This window comes from Stegostoma tigrinum, chromosome 9, assembly GCF_030684315.1.
Source record: "Stegostoma tigrinum isolate sSteTig4 chromosome 9, sSteTig4.hap1, whole genome shotgun sequence".
NCBI classification, from domain to species: Eukaryota; Metazoa; Chordata; class Chondrichthyes; order Orectolobiformes; family Stegostomatidae; genus Stegostoma; species Stegostoma tigrinum.
In genome coordinates this window covers 54,957,096-54,979,716 of record NC_081362.1, presented here as the reverse complement: position 1 = coordinate 54,979,716, position 22,621 = coordinate 54,957,096, and the positions used below count along the sequence as shown (strand labels likewise).

The 22,621-nt window shown below is 39.8% G+C and overlaps 2 protein-coding genes across 2 annotated transcripts in view; one reads left to right on the top strand and one right to left on the bottom strand.

The window, feature by feature from the left end:
- Positions 1–2,469: 2,469 nt before the first annotated feature.
- Positions 2,470–21,411, bottom strand: nenf (neudesin neurotrophic factor). The gene is made up of 4 exons (XM_048535471.2): positions 21,187–21,411; positions 16,380–16,440; positions 12,297–12,400; positions 2,470–3,140 (listed from the first exon to the last, which is right to left on the bottom strand). Exons 1-4 carry the CDS (start codon positions 21,346–21,348, stop codon positions 2,964–2,966), a joined length of 504 nt encoding a protein of 167 aa, XP_048391428.1. The 5' UTR covers positions 21,349–21,411; the 3' UTR covers positions 2,470–2,963.
- Positions 21,412–21,872: 461 nt separating this feature from the next.
- Positions 21,873–22,621, top strand: part of pacc1 (proton activated chloride channel 1) — a 45,211-nt gene continuing 44,462 nt past the window's right edge. Inside the window, exon 1 of the mRNA XM_048536464.1 lies at positions 21,873–21,975. The gene's annotated coding sequence lies outside the window, so the exon portion shown is untranslated. The remainder of the gene's footprint in view (positions 21,976–22,621) is intronic.

The following is a 22,621-nucleotide window of genomic DNA, read 5'->3' as shown; positions in this document are numbered from 1 at the left end:
AATGCATTGGTAGAATCATTTCAGATTATACTTAATCATATCTGCTAATGCTATCTCATATCATCATCTTTGCCTTCCTGATTTATTTCTTAAAAATGACCCTACACTCTTTATATTGATTAAGTGATTCAATCGATCCCAATCGTTCTTCAATCTTACCAGCCTTACCTTTCACTCTAATAGGTACATAATGCTTCTAATCTATCGTCACCACACTCGGAAAGGCTCCCACCTGGCAGACATGCTTTTACCTGCAAACAGTTTACTCCAATTAATTAATGACAGTTCCTATCTCACAACTAAAATTTACCTTACTCCAATAAAAAAAACTAACTTTTATGGAAGGCCTATCCTTTTCCACAACCATTTTGAAACAAATAGCATTATGATCACTAAACCCAAAGTGTTACCCCACCTTTACTTCAGGCACCTGCCCCGCCTTATTGCCCAAAAGGAAGGTCTAGTTTTACTCCTTCTCTAGTAGAAGCATCCACATATTGCTAAAGAAAACTGAGCATATTTGACAATTTCTTCACCATCCAAACCTTTAACACTATGGTAGCCCCAATCAATGTTTGGAAAATTAAGAATGCCTCGTTACAACTTTATTATGATTATATATATCGGAGATCTCCCTACATACTTGTTTCTCAATTTCTCCCGAGTATTGGTTGGGTGGGGCGGGGGGGGGGGTCTGCAGTACAATCCAATCAAGGTGATCTTTCCTTCTTATTCCTAAATTTCTACCCATATATTTTCACTGGACAATTTTTCAGAAATATCTTCTCTAGATACAGCAGTGATGCATTTTTTTTTAAATTAAAAAACATCACTCCCTCCTCTTTCTTGGGGATAACAAAAACAGCAGATGCAGGAATCAGACACAACACAATGAGGAGTTGGAGGAACACAGTGGGCCAGGCTGCAACAGAGGAGCAGGCAAGATGAAGTTTCCGGTCTGGACGCTTTTTATGAGGAAGGGTTCGGACCCGAAACCCGTCTTACTTCTTACCTCCTTCCCCATCCGTCCTATAACATTCAAAACCTGGAATATTGAGTTGCCAGGCTTGTCCATCTCTCAGCCAAGTTTCTGTTATAGCTATGACATCCCAATCTTATGTTCTTAAAGTAACCTGAATTCATCAGCCCTATCTGTAAGACCCATTGCAAGGAAATGAATGAGATTTAGTTCTTCAAAGTTACCACGTACTCTGACTCTCATCTTTCTTTACTAACTGATTTACTGTCTTCACATTCAGAACCTTCCCCAATCTTTCTATTATCATTGCTACTTAAAATTCCTCAACTCCCTCTCTCTCTCGGTTGAAGGTCTCCTTTAATGGAACCAGCAAATCTCTTTGCTAATACAGTTCAAGTTAAACCCATTCTTTTTGGACAGGTATTTTCTGTCCCATAAGAGACGCCAGTTGTCCAAAAACCTGAGTCCTTGACCAATAAACCATCTCTTCAGCCATTGATTTATATCTTTTATCCTTTTGTTCCTTGCCTCATTTGAGTTTGGCATTGGGAGTAAACCACGGACCACTTTTGCAAGTTCTATTTTTAATCTTCTGCCCAACCTTTTAAATTCACTTTAAAGCTTTAATCTTTTCCCTAAAAACTCCGTTCCTACCATTGGGCACAATAATTTACAGCTTTTAAATCTCACCAACAGCAATATGCTTCAAATGCTTAGAGTCATCCTCAGGAAAGTAACATACCATACTAAATTTACGCTCACTGCCACATAATCTCCTTATTATGCCCCTGACAGGACAGCCCCCATAACAATAATTCTATTAAATCTTGTCAAATGCTGCCTAACACTAGAATCACTCCTAGTGTCCAATAACTGACTGTCCCTTTATTTTCCTCAGACAGACTATCCGCTTCAACAGTATCAAAAACTGAATATCTATTTGATAAAAGAATAGACACCAGAGACTTTTGAACTATCTTATCATTCCTGATGGTCACTCATCAATCTGATTGATTCTGCTGCATTATCACTTCTCTAAATCTACTATTCATCTCACACTGTGCCTCTTATATGCCATTAATAATATTAAACCTAGAAAAAAAAACTTAGAATAGCACCTTACGTACAAAATAAAACTACCTTACTTTACTTTTAGTAGGTAATGAAATGTCAAAGTGCAAAATAATTTAAAATATATAGCAAACATAAATCTTAAAATAAACTCAACCATGTAACTATTAACTGAATTAAAATAATTCATCCTCAATAAACTTTTCAAAGAAAAAAATGACCACATACAAGACTCCCCAAAATAAAAATACAACTCCTTACTTTGGAAAAAAAACTTCAGCTTTAAAAAAAACATTTGCAATGTAAAATAAAACTAAGAGTTTCTTCCAGTTTCTAAATTTAGAATTAAAAAATACTTCAGCCATTCATTGTAGCCTCTGAAAAGTTCATTTAAAAAGTCTGTTTGGGGAATAAAATCATTTTTCTTGGTTTTTAAATTTTTTTTAATGTTATTGAAACAAGTGAATAAGAGTCTTACTTTAGTGCGACATAACTATAATAAATCTTCAAGTAAGCCTTTAATCACAGGAGCAGTTGCAAGATCCATGCTGCAACTTGTGTTGTTAACAAAAGTCACAACTTTACAAACAGTTTATTAAATGTTATACAAGAAAAGCTTAGGTCTTAAATATACTGGCTTTATTTGTTAGGAACTCCCTTCCTAGTTTTGACAAGATATCTGACTTTTATTAATGGACTGCCTATAAAACTGAAATCAATTTTCATATCACAGTTCAAGACAACAGTACTTGATTTTTGAAGGGGTTACTGCCCAACGTGGAAACTCACAGGAAACCATTTTTCTTCTCTTACAATATAAAAACTTTATACAATGTACTGTATAGACTACAGATACTAAATACAAAATTACTAATACAAAAATCATGAAAAATATTTCAATACAAAACAGGGATCAAAACTCATCTTTAATGCTAAAGTGGGGCTGATCTTCAGGCTTAAAATCTTTGTTGGGGCTGCCATCTTCATTAAGAATTCGACGTGCTGTGTAGCCAACAATAGGATACTTGGTCTTGTACAAGTCATTGAATACATCATCAAGAGAATTCAGTTCCTCTTCAGTGAGTCCAGTCTTTAAAACAATGGAAAAGGAAAGAAAACAGGTAATAGTAAAAGCTTTTTTGCATGTTCTGTAAGTGAAAAGGGTGCAGAACACAAATGTGACTAGCAGTTATAATACTCTGGTCTTATTTTAAAAAGATGATACTTTTTGGAAATGAGAGCACAGAGATTCCACTTCAGTTCTGCTGGAACTGAGAGATTGTAGGTAAAAAGTCAGAAATGAGAGGTCACACACCCCTTGAATGGCTGACATTAAAGACTTTATCATTAACAGTAAAGGAGACTATTACTCAAACAGGGAAAAATTGTAGCATGCTGTTTTTTCAGGTACAACAGATAATTAAGGCAGCAAATGGAACTTTGTCCTTCATTGCTAGAGGGATTGAGTTTAAAAACAGGGAGGTTATACTGCAGCTGTATAGGGTGCTGGTGAGACGACATGTGGGGTACTGTGTGCAGTTTTGGTCTCCCTGAGAAAGAGTTTGCTGACACTGGAGGGAGTGCAGAGGAGATTCACTAGGTTGATTCCAGAGTCAAGGGGGTTGGCTTATGAGGCTGAATAGACTGGGATTATATTCGTTGGAAATTAGAAGAATGACGGAGGGATTGGGGGGTGGAAATCTTATAGAAAGATGTAAAATTATGAAGGGAAATGATAAGGTAGAAGCAGGGACGTTGTTTCCACTGGCAGGAGAAACTAAAACAAGGCACAGCCTGAAAATTAAGGAGGCCAGATTTTGGACAGAAATGAGGAGGAAATTCTTCACCCAAAGAGTTGTGAATCCGTGGAATTTCCTGCCTGGTGAAATATTTGAGGCTTCCTCATTGAATGTTTTTAAAGCAAAGATAATTCCTTTACTATTCAAAAAATTAAGGGTTAAAGTGAGTGGGTGGGTAAGTGGAATGAGGCCATGATAAGATCAGCCATGATCTTATTTAATGGCAGAGCAGGCTTGAAGGGACAGATGGCCTACTCCTGGCTCTTATGCTCTGTCTCCTCATTCAATACAGGTTATATCTCAAATCACAGAAATAAGCTATTGGCAAAAGTAAACAGCCATCCAGGTGGAAACGTATCTGTTGTGAAGACAATTTATTGAGAGACTTGCTGATCAAAGCTGCATTCAAAATGAAGAATTGAGAGATTGGATCTTTTGTGCTTCATTTTCTTCCTCTTTCATTTCTTCCACACTGGTTTGGAGCACACAAGCTGGACTGGTGCTTCAGGGCAGAACTGAGAAAATGCTGCTTTTTGTTAGTGGTGGTATCCTTTTGGTGAGCTGTTATATTACAGTTCTAATTACCTGCTACAGGAGACAAAATATTTATGAGAATATTTTTCTACAAAATGTTACCCTTGACATCCTGATTAACTATTGATTTGTAACCATCACCACAACAAAATCACAGAACCAACTCCCTTTCAATACCTTTACAAACCTGATACATAAAACTAACTTTTGGTTTTCACTCAAATTAGTGATGGCCATTTGTTTAAAAAAAATGTGGCTCATTCATTGCAAAACACTGAGGCATAAAAGGAGTACCATGTTATGCCACTGTTTATTTGCCAATTTGATCTGAAGCAAAGAAGAGGAAGAGTTAGAAAACACCTAGCCTCAACTTATCAAGCACAGGTAAGGATTATATTCAGGTTCCCAAAGAAGTGGGGAAAGAAAGAACAAAGAACCACAGATGTTTGATATCAGAAATTGCTGGAAAAACCTCAGCAGGTCTGGCAGCATCTGTGGAGAGAAAGCAGAATTAACGTTTGGGTCCAGTCACTCGTCAGAAAGCCATCTCTGGAGCTCGTGGTCTTGGTCCAGCATTTACAGGTCCATACTGTAAAAATAGCAGCTATTCCTATTACCGCATAATTCAGTCAAATGACTTTTAAATACAAGTATTAAATTTCTAAACTATTACAAAATTTCTAAAGTAAAGTGGGAATTTGAAAAGATGCGTTTTATGATGGGATTATATGGAATAATAAGAAATACATTATTGCAGAAGCATTGGAAAAAATGTAAAATACCTAAAATGGTCGATAAAAATTATATAGCATAAAATGACAATGTATTTTTTACACAAAATTTAATCTAGGTTGTGAAAGACTATGACTGAGTTAAAGCATGAAACAGTCAACTCCGATCAAAATATGAGTGAGCACGTTAACTTTTTTAAAAAATCATATGTTTAGACAAAAATGTGACTGATCTATCAAGAATGTTACAGCTTTTATAAGTAAGATGGACACATTCAATATAAAGTGTATGGAGTATTTTATACATTAAACCATTTCTAGGGTACTACATTGAAAATGCATTCCAGCTTGAAACACACCACATGGCTGATTCCACTTTGGTAAGTATTCTACATCACAGTACATTCATGAAGAGATTTGCTTTCCAAAGTCTTGGACTTCTGTTAGGAGCTCGTTGCTCATATTAAGTATTTCCGTTCTATCTTTCCTCCCTTGTGCTTTTTCCACACTGGATCTCTCCACTCTCCTGCCCCCTCCTAGGCTGTGGCTCATTCGGGACTTTATTCCCTGGTGCATTTGTTTTCCCTTTGATGCTTTTTATATATTTTGCTCTTCATAGACTCCTACCAAGGACAGATAGATACTATTGACAAGCAACCACACCCATCTCACTAATACCTGAATTCGGTGCCAGGTCTCTTCAATGCAACACTTTCACAATTAAGGAGATAGTAGGAACTGCCAATGCTGGAGAATCTGAGATAAGGTGGACAGCTGGATGAACACAGCAAGCCAAGCAGCAGAGGGGAAAGCTGACATTTCGGGTCTAGAAAGAATTTTCTCAGAAGTCCTCTCAACCACTTGCCCCTCACCTTAATCTTCCGACCTCTAGTCTTGGATACATCTGCCGTGGGGAAGAGATTCTCATGATTCACTCTGTTTCTCGCTTTTGTGTACCTCAATCAGATCCTCCCTCAGTCTCCTCTGCACCAAGGAAAACAAATTCACCCTATCCAGTCTGTCTTCATAACTGAAATTTTTCATCCCAGACAACATCCTAGTGAGTTGTTTCTGCACTCTCTTGGTGCAATCATATCCTTCTAATAATGTGGGGACCAGAACTGCACACGGTATTCCATATGCAGTCTGACTAATGTTTTATGAAGTTGTAACAAGACTTCCTCGCTCTTACATTCTACACCTTGGTTAATGGAGGCAAGCATTCCATATGCCTTTTCACTAGCCTGTCATGTGCTGACACCCATATTGCTCTTTGTTCCTCAGTACTTCAAAGAGACCCACGTTTCATTTTACATATCCTTTCCTTTATAGGCCTCCCAAAATGAAACACCTTGCATTCACCGGGATTAAAATTCCATCTGCCATTGCTCTGCCCAATATCAGTCTGTAGCCAGAGACCACCAACAACATCCCCAATTTTCATGTAATCTCCAACCTTACTAATTAAAACCTTCTACATTCAGATCCAAGTTGTTCATCTACACAATAAACAGCAAAATTCGAGCACGGATCCCTGTCGTACACCACTGGTCAAAGGCTTCCAAGTACAAAAACAACCACCCATCATCCTTTGCCTCCTATTTGTTAGCCAATTTTTGTATCCAATTTGCCACCTTGCTTTGGATTCCATGGGCTCTTACATTTTGGACCAGGCTTCAATATGGGACCTTGTCAAAGGCCTTATCAACTGTGCTACACAAATATTTGGTACATTTAGCATCAATATATTAAATATGCTATATTAAAAACAAGATTGTCATTAAATCCATCATGTTGCTGTCAAATTTATCTTTTCTGTGCATGAAGATAACTATTCTGAAGAGGAGTTACTGGACTTCAATCATTAACTTGGTTGCTCTCTCCACAGATACTGCTAGACCCATTGGGACTCTCCTTCATTTTGCCTATTTTTCAGAACATCAGCATCACAAGCAGAGAATGATGCATGATTAATCTGAAACAATCAACCAAAAATGCTTCAAAAGCACTGCAGTTGGTGTCTGTACAAATGTAAATGCATTAAACAATGAAACTATGGAAATGTTGCTGATAACAATTAAGTGATTAAAGCTGAATGGTATTGGCGAATAGTTTCTGAAAGAAGGGAGGCATTAAAATGCTTTACAAATAACATTAAAAATACACAAAAGTAGTTAAATACAAGTTTGATCATGTTTCCATCAAACATATTCCAAGAATTGTTTTTGTAAATTGAAGATCACAGAGCACCATCTAGCGGTATGGCAGAAAGTAGCAATGTGCAGGTTTGTAATATTAACATTGGAATTACTATTTATAGTGACCCAAGTGATAATCAAGGTCATTACAAAAAATTTAAAGGAGACAGTAAAAATAAATAAGAATGTGAAACAAATAAGTGTGGATATTGGAGATCTGAATCAAAAAATAATTTGCTGGAAAAACACTATCCTATTGTTTCAAGTTGCCAGACTCTGTGGAGCACCGGTCTAAGTCCCACCTCCAAAGGAAATTCATCCTCTTCTGTTGACACACTGCCACCAACCTCCCCCTTCAAGGCAATGTGCATAACCTCTCTCAACTGTCCTCAGCCTCCCCTTCTTGCAACCAATCTTCCGGAATCCCTGGTCTTTATTAGCTACTTGAAATAAAAGCTCATAGAAAATAAGCAACCTGCTCACAAACTGGAAACTCATTTTGGTGGAATTTTGAGCAGGAGGGTGATCGTGATCACTTTCTAACTGCGAGTTTCTTGTCCCATTGAAAAACTGGTATGTTTTTGAACACATCAATTTTGCTCTTGACTTGATAAATTCAGTTTAAAATTAAGTTTCTGTAATCCCTTAAAAATGCAGCAGTCTTCCCAAAAAGAGCAACTTTAAATGAAGCAGATTTTTCCATGGCAACCAATGTAAAAACTGTAGTTAAGGTTATATAGGACTTTGGTCATCAGAATAAAAAACAACTATGCCCTTTAAGTTGAAATACTTTACATAATAAAATTCTGTATCAGTAAATTATGTAACTTTTTAAAATAATGCAAATTTCAAAAATTGACAATCTCTTTCAGCTAATGGCCAGTCCTTCTGACTTGCTGTTTCTTCCATTCCTTAACCCTCCTGATCACTGATCCTCCTTTTCACTGAAATCCCTGCTCTCTACCTCTGTCAGTTCTTTCTCCTGAGCACTCAGGAGTGAGGGCATTGAGGACAGACAATGAGGAGCATGTTGATAACTCAAGATTTGAGATATTGTGAATTGCAATGAGAAACAATGACAGATTTCAAAACAACACAGACAGGCTGGAAGATATGGGCAAACATAATATCATAGGAGATTTTGTAGGAAGAACAAGCAGAGGCAGTGTAAAGTAAATGGTACAATTTCAAAGATTTTGAAGGAATCTGTACATGTATAGAAATCATTGAAGATGGCAGGGAAGGTTGAGAAACTGATTACAAATGGCAGATGGGATCATGGATTTATAAATAGAGGCACAGATTACCAAAGCTAGCAAATCATCGTGAACATTTCTCAAACTTTAGCTAGATTATCACGTTCAATTATGGATTCTGTACATCAAGGAAGAGGTAAAGGTTTTGCAGAAAGAGGGATTTTGCAATTCTTTTTCATGATTTATAAGTGGTAATATCCAAAAACATATTAATGTTTCATGACATCAGTTTCAACTGGAGGGTTAAATTTAAACGCCATCCTAATGGCAATTAATTCAACACAAGTGATTGCAGTCACTTTTCACACCTTGGATTCTGAATTCTCTGTTCCTTTTTTCAGAAATTACAGCTTTTTAAAAACGGGGTTACAAAAAAGAGAAGTCTTAATATTTCCATTCAAAATATGAACTTATAACAGCCTCCTTTAGAACATAGAACATAGAAAAGTACAGCACAGTACAGGCCCTTCAGCCCACAATGTTGTGCCGTGGAATAATCCTAATCCAAAAATAAAATAACCTAACCTACATTCCCCTCAATTCACTGCTGTCCATGTGCATGTCCAGCAGTCGCTTAAATGTCACTAATGACTCCACTTCCACGACTACCACTGGTAAACTATTCCATGCGCTCACAACTCTCTGGGTGAAGAAACTCCCTCTGACGTCTCCTCTATACTTTCCTCCTAACACCTTAAAACTATGACCCCTCGTGGCAGTCAATCCTGCCCTGGGGAAAAGTCTCTGGCTATCAACTCTATCCATGCCTCTTATTACCTTGTACACCTCGATCAGGTCACCTCTCTTCCTTCTTCTCTCCAGAGAGAAAAGTCCAAGCTCAGTCAACCTCCCTTTGTAAGGCAAGCCCTCCAGTCCAGACAGCATCTGGTAAACCTCCTTTGCACCCTCTCCAAAGCCTCCACATCTTTCCTATAATAGGGCGACCAGAATTGGACACAATATTCCAAGTGTGGTCTCACCAGGGTTTTGTAGAGCTGCAGCATAACCTCACGGCTCTTAAACTCGATCCCCATGTTAATGAAAGCCAAAACATCATATGCTTTCTTAACAACCTTATCCACCTGGGTGGCAACTTTGAGGGAGCTATGCACTTGAACAACAAGATCCTGCTGTTCCTCACACTGCCGAGAATCCTGCCTTTAATCCTATATTCACCATTTAAGTTTGACCTTCGAAAATGCATCACTTCGCATTTATCCAGGTTGAACTCCATCTGCCGTTTCTCAGCCCAGCTCTGCATTCTGTCAATGTCTCGCTGAAGCCTGCAATAGCCCTCGATGCTATCAATAGCACCTCCAACCTTTGTGTCATCAGCAAACATACTAACCCACCCCTCAACCTCTTCATCCAAGTCATTTATAAGAACTACAAAGCAGAGGCCCAAGAACAGAGCCCTGCGGGACACCACTCAGCACTGACCTCCAGGCAGAATAATTACCATCTACAACCACTCTCTGCCTCCTGTCAGCCAACCAATTCTGAATCCAGACAGCCAAATCACCCTGTATCCCATACCTCCTGACTTTGAGTGAGCCTGCCGTGGGGAACTTTATCAAATGCCTTGCTAAAGTCCATGTACACCACATCCACTGCTCGACCATCAACCTGTCTCGTGACTTCCTCAAAGAACTCAATAAGATTTGTGAGGCATGACCTGCCCCTCACAAAGCCATGCTGACTCCCTTTAATCACACTATGCTTTTCCAAATAGTCATAAATCCTATCCCTCAGAATTCTTTCCAAAACCTTGCTGATCACAGACGTAAGACTGACTGGTCTGTAATTTCCAGGGATTTCCCTATTCCTTTCCTGAAAAGGAGGAACAACATTTGCCTCCCACCAATCTTCCGGTACAAATCCTGGGGAGAGTGAGGAAGCAAAGATCTTCGCCAGTGGCTTGGCAACCTCCTTTCTCGCTTCCCGGAGCAACCTAGGATAAATCTGGTCTGGCCCTGGGGACTTATCAATCTTAATGTTTGCCAAAATTTCCAGTACATCAACTTCCTCAATCTTGATCTGTTCAAGGCTGTTTTCCTGCTCCTCAAAGTTCTCATTCACAATAACGTCCCTTTCCTTAGTGAAAACCGAAGCAAAAAAACTCATTTAGGGCTTCCCCTACCTGCTCAGACTCCACGCACAAGTTCCCCACATTATCCCTGATCAGCCCTACCTTCTCCTTGATCATTCTCTTATTCTTCACATATGAGTAAAATGCCTTCAGGTTCTCCCTAATCCTTCCTGCCAAGCCTTTTTCATGCCCCCTCCTGGCCCCCCTCAGTCCACTTTTGAGCGCCTTCCGAGCAAGCCTGTAAGCCTCTAAAGCTGTGCTAGACCCTTGCTTCCTCCACCCTACGTAAGCTGCCTTTTTCTTTGACAAGAAGCACATCTCTACTAGTCATCCAAGGCTCCTTAATCTTACCCTTTCTTACCTGTCTCAGAGGAACAAATTTATACATCATTCGCAACAACTGCTCCTTAAACAGCCTCCACATGTCTGCTGTGCCCTGTGGAACAATTGCTCCCAATCTGCACTTCCCAACTCCTGTCTGATAGCGTCATAGTTTCCTCTATCCCAGTTAAATATCTTCCCCTGGTAACTGCTCCTTTCCCTTTCCATGGCTAATGGTAAATGTGAGGCTGTTGTGGTCACTGTCGCCAAAGTGTTCTCCCACCACGAGATCTGACACCTGTCCTGGCCCAATGCTGAGCACCAAATCCAAAATGGCCTCCCCCCTCGTCAGCCTGTCCACATACCGAGTAAGGAAACCCTCCTGAACACACCTGACAAAAACGGCTCCATCCAAACCATCTGCACTAAGGAGGTTCCAATCTATATTGGGAAAGTTGAAGTCACCCATAACAACCCTGCTACGTTTGCACTTTTCAACAATCTGCTGGCCATTGAGTTCTTCGATCTCCCTACTGCTATTTAGGGTTCTGTTGAAAACCCCCAGTGAGGTGACTGCTCCCTTGCTGTACCTAACTTCCACCCATACTGACTCAGTCGATAAACCTTCCTCGGCAACCTCAGCCCATACCACCTCAGTAGACGAGTCCTCACCAAAAGTTCTTTCAGCCACCGTTATACTGTCCTTGACCAAAGTCACACCTCCCCCTCTTTTACCACCTTCCCTGACCTTAATGAAAGATCTAAACCCTGGAACCTGCAACATCCATTCCTGATCCTGCTCTATCCATGTCTCCGAAATGGCCACAACATCGAAGTCCCAGGTACCTATCCAAGCTGCAAGCTCACCTACCTTATTCCGGATACTCCTGGCATTAAAGTAGACACACTTCAATCCAGCTGCGGGCCTTTAGTCGAACTTCTGAGAGGAAGAGTTCAGCATGAAGACAATTCAAGTTTGTCAAGGCAGCATTCCAAGGAATCTGCACTTTACCTTTGCTTTGTCTCAGCATATTTTTCATTACAGAGCCTCAAATGACACACACTACTCCAGATTTTATCGTAAATATTTTCTCAATGGACTCACTATTACATCTGAACATTTATATTATGTTAAGTCCTTTTTATTAAAACAACTACTTTTCTGTTTAAAAAGTAATTTCCCTGGATTACACACATTCCAAACTCTCCTTGCTAAATAGCTAAACACAATCCACCCTGTTGGGATCAGATGCTAAGAATGAGCACACATGCGTGACCAAAAGAAAATTAATTCACCAATGCAGCAAGAAAAGCTCACCGTGTCGTGTGTCAGGTCTTCAGGTTCCAAGGACATTTTTGCCACAGCACGAGTAGAGTCTTTCCCCACCAGTGCATTGTATGGGCCACCTTTTTCATAAAAGTCTAGAGATAAAGAACATACGTTTTCATTTACAAGGTTATCCTTCTCTTCACAGTCTGGACAGGCTATAAACTAAGTGGTACATGCACCTTCCAAATACAACATTCTCCTCTTCCCTTCAGTAACTTCCCATTTGGAGTCTGGGCAGATGAGATTATGACAAGTACAATCAATCAGTTGGATACAAAGCCAGGAGGATGGTAGATAAATTTGCAAAATTTCGAGAACAAAAATAAACTGCAAGGAAATATTTAGAAGATAGTAAAGTGATCAAAAATATGGCTAACTTTGAAATCCATAAAAGGAAGGGAGCATACGTTGACGAAAAAAGTGTATTTGAGATGAGGAATACCAAGAGATCTGAAGATACAAAGATTTGAGTGTTCAGGTTCATGCAACATTAAAAAAAATCAGTTTTAAAGTGGTTAATACCACAAAGAAATTAAATAAAATTCTCTTCACTAATTAAGACAAGAGCTAGAGCAGATTGATGTGTAATTTGGGATTGCCTAATGCCCTTGCTTTTGTTTCAGGGTGCTTCCTGCAGATTCCTTGGAAAGCTGCCTTGACGTTCTCAAAATGTCTTCATACTGACCTATTCACCCAGAAGTTCAGCTGGGGCCGCTGATAAGGCAGAAAAACAAATAGTGGCGTGGGGAAATATATTAAAACGAATACATGAAGGGCCTAGGCCTGAAACGTCAGCCTTCCTGCTCGGCCTGCTGTGTTCATCCAGCTCTACACCTTGTTATCTCAGATTCTCCAGCATCTGCAGTTCCTAACATCACAAACTTTACAGTCTTGCTATGTCAGCATTTACTGAAATAAATTATGGCATGTACAAAATGATAGTCATTTTTGCTGGTGAACATTATTAGAACGTCATCCCTCCTGTGCACTAGGCTTGGTGTATACGTCACACTGCCATTAGAAAAAAACCTCTTATTTCCAATATACTAGAAAACATTTTACTGTTGCATCCAATTTGCCAGATTGACATACACAGACTGGCAACTTTCTGCACCTGAAAAATTCCACAAGGAATGGAAATATTATACCAGCGAAATACAGGCCACCTAGTTTGCATCAATACAGAGAACAAAGATACGAAGTTGTAGTTCAATCATATAAAAAGCAATGAGAAATAGCAAGTGTGACCTGGCAGGCACAACAATGAAAACAAACATTGCAATAATATTTTGAAAGGGCAGAAGTGTAATGTGCAACTTTGCTGTAAGTGTAACCATGACCGTTTAGCAAGACTGGTGGATAGTATCCAAGGAAGGAATCTTTTCATGTCAGCTGGAATGCAAATCAGATAAGGAAGTTGATGATTCCCAGATTACTGGAAGTGGTGTTGAGAGCACACAAGGTGAATTTCATGTATGAGATGAGCTGAAAGAGATTTTTTGTGTGGAGAGAAGACAAGAAGTTGAAAACAATGCAGCTGGATGCCAAGGTAGGAGCCTTTAAGAAAACCTGGTTTGGTGAAACTGGGGAAGGAAATGTACACCAGCCAAGTGAACAGGTTATCTCACCTTTAGTGAGGAAAGGATTTCAAGGGGTCCTCATAACTACTGGAGGCAAGAAGCTGGGGTGACAGAAACGAGAAAGGCTTTAGTTCTTACTGTAGTAGAAGCTGATCTGATAAGAAATTGCTCAAACCAGTTGTGAGACAGATGCATTCTAGTATGCAACCCTTCCGGAAGTGAAGCTAGGGTCATTGCAGGGGAAAATAGCCTGTATGGGACTGAATATGAATTTTACTGGGCACAGGGGCACGAACGGCAGAGAGATGAGGACAGGACATCTGTGGAGGTAATGCAACTTTACGTCTTTAATAAAGCTACTTCCTGAATGGATAAACATGGGAGGATGCTATCTGTGGTTATGTAAATTTTACTTAAACGTACTAGGCTGGATAAACAAAAGCATCCTGATTCAGTTATTGTAGAAAATAAAACTTAGACAGGTGGGGAAGGTCTCAAAATGTTAAGTAAGGAGCTGCGTTAAGACTAGAGCTCTCTATAACAACAATTTTGGAGTCATTGGGAATCTTAATTCAAAGTTTTCTGTTGGCAAATGTTATGGAACAGACCAATCCCCTCAAAATATTTTAAGAAGATGCCTTTAAAATAAGAAAACATCAGGATCAAGGTAAGTATCATGCATTGCATTGCATTCCAGATGTGACTCGATTGGTCAAACTATCAGTCTTGAAGCAACACACACATTTATACTCTATAGTTAATGTAATAAAAGATAGAAAAACAAATTGGAATAACTAAATTCTATTGGAGCACTTAGCAGAATAATAGATGATTTAACTACTAAACAGTAACTAATCCAATATATTAGTATCCCATAAATACACCCTTGGCAAAGGCAGATTCAGTAAAATGAATGTCTCATATGCAATTCTCCAGTCCAGGAGGAAAAACATCAAGAGAAAACTCAAGAGTAGCAGGGAGGGATGTACTGAGGTTTCCAAACTTGGGGTCATGACCCCAGCAACAAATACTACTAAAAAACTAAAACAAAAATCTCTGGGGGAGCTTGACTCCACTTATTCAAACTGCTTCTATTGTTCCAACTTTTAAAAAAATGCCTCGAGCTACTAACTTTATTGGATTCAAGTAGACCGCTTTATACCTCTGCCTTAAAAAGACAAAATATATCACTCAATGCCATAGTATTGTCACACATGCTTCGACTAAGGAGTACCACCGAGATCAGCGCTGCACCCTCAGTCAGTAAACAATCTACATCAATGATTTGGAAGAGAGGATCAAATGTATGGCAGTTAAATTTGCTGATGACAACCAAGCTGGCTAAGAAAGTAAGTTGTTTACAGGAGATTGAGAGTTCACAAACTGATATAGAAAGGTTACTTGTGCATCCAAAGATTTGGAAGATAGTGCCATGCGTAAATATAAACTTGTCCATTTTGGCAAGGCCAATAGAAAAACAGATTACTATTTAAATGGAAACAAACTGTAGGATTGTGGTACAGAAGAAGCTGGCTGTCCTGGCACATAAATCAAAGTTAGTCGGCACGTGTAGGAAAACAAGTGGACTACTCATTCATCCCAGTGGGAACAAAATATAAAAAAAAACTGAAAGTTTTCCTGCAGCTGTACAGAATAATAGTGAGATCACAACTGAATTACTGTGCACAATCTCCCTATTTGAAAGATATAATAACCATAGAAGCAGTTCATAGAAGGCTCACTTGACTCATTTCTGGGATGAAGGGCTTATTTTATGAACAGATGAGGCCTATGTTCATTGAAGCTCAGAAAAATGAGAGGTGAAATACACAAGATCTTGAGGAGACTCGTTAGCGTGGATAAGGAGGATTTCTTGTGAATAACTAAAACTAACTCTGCTTTTTCCTTGACAGATGCTGCCAGGCCTGCTGGTTTTTCCAGCAATTTTGTTTTTGTTCCTGATTTACAGCATCCGCAGTTCTTTCGGTTTTTAAAACTAAGAGGCCAGACTTAAGAATGAGAGATCTCCCTTTTAAGGCAAAAATAAAGGGGAATTTTTATCTCTCAGAGCATCACTAGAGTGTGAAATTATTTTCCCTAGAAAATCATGGAGAACTGTGTCCTTACATTTACTCAAATTGAGTTATTGCATTTTAGACAGACAACAGAGTCAAGTGTAATGGGTTGCAGGAAGAGTGGAACTGAAACCATAGCCAGATCATCCATGATCTTATTGATCAGGTCAACTGGCTCAAAAGACTAAATGGATCTCTCCTGTTCCCAAAACCTATTTCACAAATTAAGATGACCAAGATGATTTTAGGCAAAATAAAGTGTATTTTATTGATCCCATATGAATAATTATAAATATTAGATATATAAAAACTATCACCACAGCTTTACCATCAGGCTTCAGCTAAAATTTTAACATATAAATGTCAGCATTTGTGTAGAACTATGAGGAGGCCATGACATATAAAATAATGTTTACCTTTTCCTGAAGTCACATCAAACACGACTCCCTTAATTGCCATATAGATGGGTTGATCTTTCTAAAAAGAACAAAAGGAAGCATTAATAATGGATTTCTTTTAAAACCTATCTTAGGACAGTGGGTAATGATGGCATTGTTAGCAACTATTGTTCATTCCGAACAGCTTTCTGCTCATACTTCCAAAGTCCATGCACAGCAGAAACTTCTGGAATCCAAGTTAAAACAGCGAACGGCATCCATATGCTGATCTGACTCTTGGAGCGGTTACATGTGAGCTCAGCTCAGAGAGAACGTTGATTCCTAGCTGCCCTTTAGAAGGTAATGCTGGATGCCCTCTTAAACCACAGCAATCTGTGGTGGAGGTAAACGCACATTGCTGTTAGGAAAGGAGCTCAGTGACTCAGTGACAGAAGAACCGATAGTTTCAAATTATGACGGCATTTGGCTTGGAGGAAAACTTGCAGACGATGTTGCTCGACTATCTGCTACCCCTGTCTGTCCAGGTGGTAGGGGTCATGAATATGGGAGGTGTTGTTAAAGGAGCCTTGGCATGTTTCTGCACTGTATTTTATAGATAGTATGCACTGCTGCTGCTATGTGCCTTTGGTAGATTGAGTGAATACTTAAGTTGATAGTTTTGGTGCCAATCGAGCAAATTGCAGAGTCTTGAATGTTGTGGTTTAGTGCGTAGTCAAACAAGGGGCAAGTATTCCATTGCTCATAACTTGGTGCTTTGTAGATGATAGATAGCTTCACAAGCAAGAGTTACCAACCAGACAACATACAGTATCTGGTCTTCTCTGGGTCAGTAGTGAGGTCCATGACTTTAATGATGGGATATTAAATCAAAGGGAGATGATTGGACTCTCCATTGTTGGAGATTACCAGCCTAAACTTGAATGCTGTCCCAGTTTAACTTAACATGGCCACAAACTGCTTCAATATCTGAAGAGTTATAAATGAAACTAAAGATCATGCAATCAGAGCATCCTCAATTCTGACCTCATGATGGAGGGAACTGCAACAAATACTTATGGAGCAGAAGTCTTCAGCACTGCAGCCAGGATGTTGTTCAGGACTCTCTCTTTTGTTCTGGGAGATGACGATAATGGTTGCACGAGAGGACAGCCCAGAGGAACTCCTGCAGTGATGTGCTGGGGCCAGGATGATTGGCTTCCTTAATGCTAGAGATTCACCACTCATTGATTTCCATTGACCTTGAATTTGCAGGAATCCTTGATGCCATATTCAGTCAAATGCTGCCTTGAAGTCAAGAACGGTTATGTGCACCTCCCTTTCAGAGTTCAGCTCTTTTGTCCATGTTTGGACCAAGGCTGTAATGAGATTTAGAGCTGAGAGACAGAGAAACCTGAACAGAACACTAATGAGCAGATTGTTGCCGAGTAAGTGATAGCACCAGTGCCAGCACCTTCCACCATTTTGCTGATGATAGAAGGTAGACTGATAGGCCTGCAACTAGGTCTGGACAGCAGTTCCACATATTTCCAGATAGATGTCAATGTTTAATTCTGTTGAAGCATGTACATTGGAGCAGACGTCTTCAGCACTACAGCCAGAATATTTGCTTTTGCCATATCCCATGTGCTCAACTGTTTCTAGTATCATAAAGTGAACTGAAATGGCTAAAAAAACTGGCAATTGGATGATGGAGACAACAGATCTTAGTAGGATGCTTGGTCAGCACAATATAATGGGCTCGAGGGCCTGTACTGTTCTATGTTCTAAGAAGACAGGGATGGGTCATTTGCTGGCCACATCTGGTAACCTGACACACCTAGACATGTTCCTTTGAGAAACAAAATTGGAAAATATTATTTAAACATAAAACATTAGACTAGGAGTAAAACATATGGCAGAACACTGGTTTCTGAAAATGAATCCAAGGCTTGGAAGCGTAGGACATCTCTCCAAGGATACTTAAGATTTCCATTTCAACAATATTGCCCACCTCTGCTATAAAACTCTTATCTATACTTTGTAACTTGAAAATTTGACTATTGCAAAACTCTACTGGCAGGCTTCCATCCTCCACTGAAACATCAATCTGTCCGAACTATGCTGAGCACATCCTATCCCGTCTGTTAAGAAGGCATACAGTGTTTTAGCTTTTATTAATAGAGGGATCGAGTTCCGGAACCCAGAGGTTATGGTGAAGCTGTACAAAATGCTGGTGCGGCCACACTTGGAGTATTGTGTACAGTTCTGGTCACCGCATTACGAGAAGGATGTGGAAGCTTTGGAAAGGGTGCAGAGGAGATTTACTAGGATGTTGCCTGGTATGGAGGGAAGGTCTTGTGAGGAAAGGCTGAGGGACTTGAGGCTGTTTTCATTAGAGAGAAGAAGATTGAGAGGTGACTTAATTGAAACATATAATCAAAGGGTTAGATAGGGTGGATAGGGAGAGCCTTTTTCCTAGTATGGTGACGGCGAGCACGAGGGGGCATAGCTTTAAATTGAGGGGTGAAAGATATAGGACAGATGTCAGAGGTAGTTTCTTTACTCAGAGTACTAAGGGAATGGAACGCTTTGCCTGCAATGGTAGTAGATTCGCCAACTTTAGGTACATTTAAGTCGTCATTGGTTAAGCATATGAACGTACGTGGAATAGTGTGGGTTAGATGGGCTTGAGATCGGTATGACAGGTCGGCACAACATCGAGGGCCGAAGGGCCTGTACTGTGCTGTAATGTTCTATGTTCTACGTTCTATATGCCCATCACCCCTATCCTCACTCATCTACACCAGCTCGGAGAAAGCCAAGATCTTGGGTTTTAAAATCTCTATCCACCCCAAAATTCTGTTTTTCTGGTCATTCTTTCTTTCATTTCACACTTAGCAATGTGGCTTCAGCCACTGAGGCCCAAATTAGGTGATTCCTCTACCTTCTTCTGTTTTCATTTCTGACTCTCATTAAAACATTTATCACACTACTACTAGCTCCCCACTTTTGATTCACCTTCCTTGAATTGCTGATAGAACACCTCAGGCTTTTTAAAAAGTTTTACTACACAGCATCAATGCACAAACACAAGTTGTTACTATCTCAGTTTTAATGCAGAACTTTAACGCAGTCATGGAGGTTCAAAACTAAAGCAATACTCCAAGCAAACGTTTTTCTTTGTCAGAGCTAGGGAATGCTTTTCTACAATAACCAATGCCAAATCAAACACCTCACATACTTCAGGATTGGGTGCATGTGGGATCACAATGTGACAAAATATATAAGATTGCAGCACTTCTTTGCATTACTTCACAGTTCTAATAGTAAGGAAATACACCAGTGTCAAATCCTTGGTCAAAGACCTGAAGTAGGAATCACTCTAGTAAGAGGGAAAAAATATGGAATGAATTGGTCAGAACTGATGGAAATAAGAAGCTGGCAAACCCTAGCAAGGACAGAATGTGTGGTATCCATCCACACAAACTATAAAGACCATCTGTTTCCAGCACAATGCACCAATGTTTCTAAAATATTCCTACAATGGAACAAACAGCCAAAATAAAAATCACATACCCAACTAAAATCTTCCAATTATAGAATAATAAAATAAGGATGAGGTCTCTTGGCCCATCAAGTCTGTACCACCAAATCTACACTAGTCCCACATTCCTGCACTGGGCCTATAGAAATCTCCATTCTTTCACCTTAAAAGTGTACCCGCTTGTTATTGATGCTTCAACTAAGGAGAACAGCAGGCTTCTATCCACTTTTGTCCATGTCAGTCATAATTTTATACATCTCAAGTCAGGCTCCTGCTCAACCTTTGCTGCTCTGAAGAAAACAATCCTCAGCCTCTGTTTGTACTGAAGTGCTCCATCACTGGGGAGTCTCCTTTAAACCTGTTCCAATGCAATCACATCCTTTCAATAATGTGATGACAAGAATTACATACAGTACTCCAGCCATAGCCTAATCAAACTTCTGTACAGCTCCAACATGACCTTACTGCTCTTGTAATCTATGCTATGACTGGCAAAGGCAAACATCCTGTATGCCTTCAAGCTTCCTAGTGTCCCACCATTTATTGGGACTATCTTTGTCCTTCTTCCAAAGTGCAGTGTCCTTCTTCCAAAGTGCAGTGTCCTATCAGGGTTAGATTCCATGTGCCATTGACTTGCCCAATCAGTTTATAGTCTCCTTTAAACTAACATTTCCTTCCTCACTGTCATTGGCCAATCTTCATTTCATAGTAAACTTATTTAGCACCTTCTCCACCCCCACAGGTAGACTGTGCCTGGTTTATGTAGCAATACCAATATAAGTGATGGCAAATGATGGACATTGTGATGCATTTCTGGGGAAATAATTTTGCTAAGACAATTGACAAATAACTAATATTACATGACATAATGAATTATTAAACTAATGTAGCTTTATTAAACAAGGAGAAAAATTTCCTAAAGATTTAAACCATTTGTTTGCTGGACACACAAATGACAATTGCACTTATCTGTACTAACCATATTCAAAAATGTCAAATGGATTTCAAAGTTTAAAAAGTTACCTTTGCTTACTATTATTATGGGCCTCCAATAAGTTACCATGGTAACAACTTGTTGTAATCTATAATGCAGTTGATGTGGATTATAAATTGATAATTAACTATTAATTGAAAAATATTAGTGTAGGCACAAACCATAGAAAGTTGTACTTGCAAAATAATAGAATGACACAGCAATTCATCAGGCACCTTGAAAAACATGACTAAACCTCAGAACAAGTACTGATTTAAAGCAAGAAGAGTTCTTGTTAAATAAGTCAGTAACCAGTAAAATTTATTCACCTCCTCTCCATTGTATTTGGCCAATTCGGTGTCGGTAAAGAGGCGGACAGCTGTCTGCGGAGGTGAAGGTTTAAATTTAACTTTTTCTCCAAACAGCACATTTAAACCAAGCAGACTAATGAAAAAAACACAGGCACAGCGTCTAACTAGAGGAAAAGACATAATCTCGTCTCTAACAAATTCCTCACACTGACAACTCCGGAAATAACTCGGTCACACTGCCAATCAACCAGCTACCCAATAGACAGCCGGATAACTAGAAGGCTCAACCAATAAGCAGGCTTCAAACGTCGATCACAAAATTGCGCCGATGTACAACAGGCAACCAATAGAAAACAAGACCCTCACCGCAAAGCCAATAGAAAAGCAGATCCTCGCCGCAGCTTTCCAGTGGAATAACAACACCGTATACAACCAATGGAAAACTAGGCCCGTGCCATGGGCAGCCAATAAGAAAATCAGCCACCCGCAGAGGTTATCCAATAGAAAATCGGCATCACATTGCAGCCAATCAGTGGAAACTGGTGCTCCGCAGACTGACAGGAGAAAACCGGATCCCCATCCTGCCAACGGCTAATCAGTCAGTGTGTTCCAGATTCCTGCGTCCGTCTGATAGGAGGAATTTGTCTCAATGCATCGCCTAGTTTTCTACATCTTACAATGCCCTGATGATTGACCTCCTCTACTAATGGAAAGAGTGCCTCCCTATCCACTTTATGTACACCTCGATCTGGTCCCCTGGCAACCTCCGCTGTTGGAAGGAAAACGTTAGACGTCACACGACACCAGGTTATAGTCCAGGCTGCGCACTGGGTTTAAAATTGTATCGGAGATAATGGGAACTGCAGATGCTGGAGAATTCACGATAACAAAGTGTGGAGCTGGATGAACACAGCAGGCCAAGCAGCATCTTAGGAGCACAAAAGCTGACGTTTCGGGCCTAGACCCTTCATCAGAGAGGTACCTAAGATGTTGCTTGGCCTGGTGTGTTCATCCCGCTCTACACCTTGTTAACCAGGCTATAGTCCAACAGGTTTATTTGAAATTGCAAGTTTTTTGAGCGCTGCTCCTTCACCAGGAAAATGATCTCGGCCTATCTAGTCTTTTTCAGCTGAGACCCTGTAGCCCAGCTAGCATCCTCATAAATCTTCACAGCACCCTTTCTCATGCAAAACACATCCTTTGTGTCATATTCTGACCAGAACAGCACACAGTACTTGATTTGTGGTTTGACCAGTGTTTTGTTGCATTCACAATAGTTTTTATTTCCTCTGTGGCCTGTGAATGACATTCAGAAGTCAACATACTGGCATGGACATGGGCAGTAATAAAGGCCAGAAACCCATATACCTTTTCAACTACCTTATCTATCTGCCGTGCTGCCTTCAGGAATCAGTGAATATGGTCTCCAAGATCTCTCTGATCTTTAGTACTT

Coding starts and splice junctions, on each gene's coding strand:
- nenf (XM_048535471.2), bottom strand. CDS start 21,348: ATGTCTTTTCCTCTAGTTAGACGCTGTGCCTGTGTTTTTTTCATTAGT. Junction 12,401..16,379: donor TGATGTGACTTCAGGAAAAG/GTAAACATTATT, acceptor CTTTATCTCTAG/ACTTTTATGAAAAAGGTGGC. Junction 3,141..12,296: donor AAGACCTGACACACGACACG/GTGAGCTTTTCT, acceptor ATTGTTTTAAAG/ACTGGACTCACTGAAGAGGA.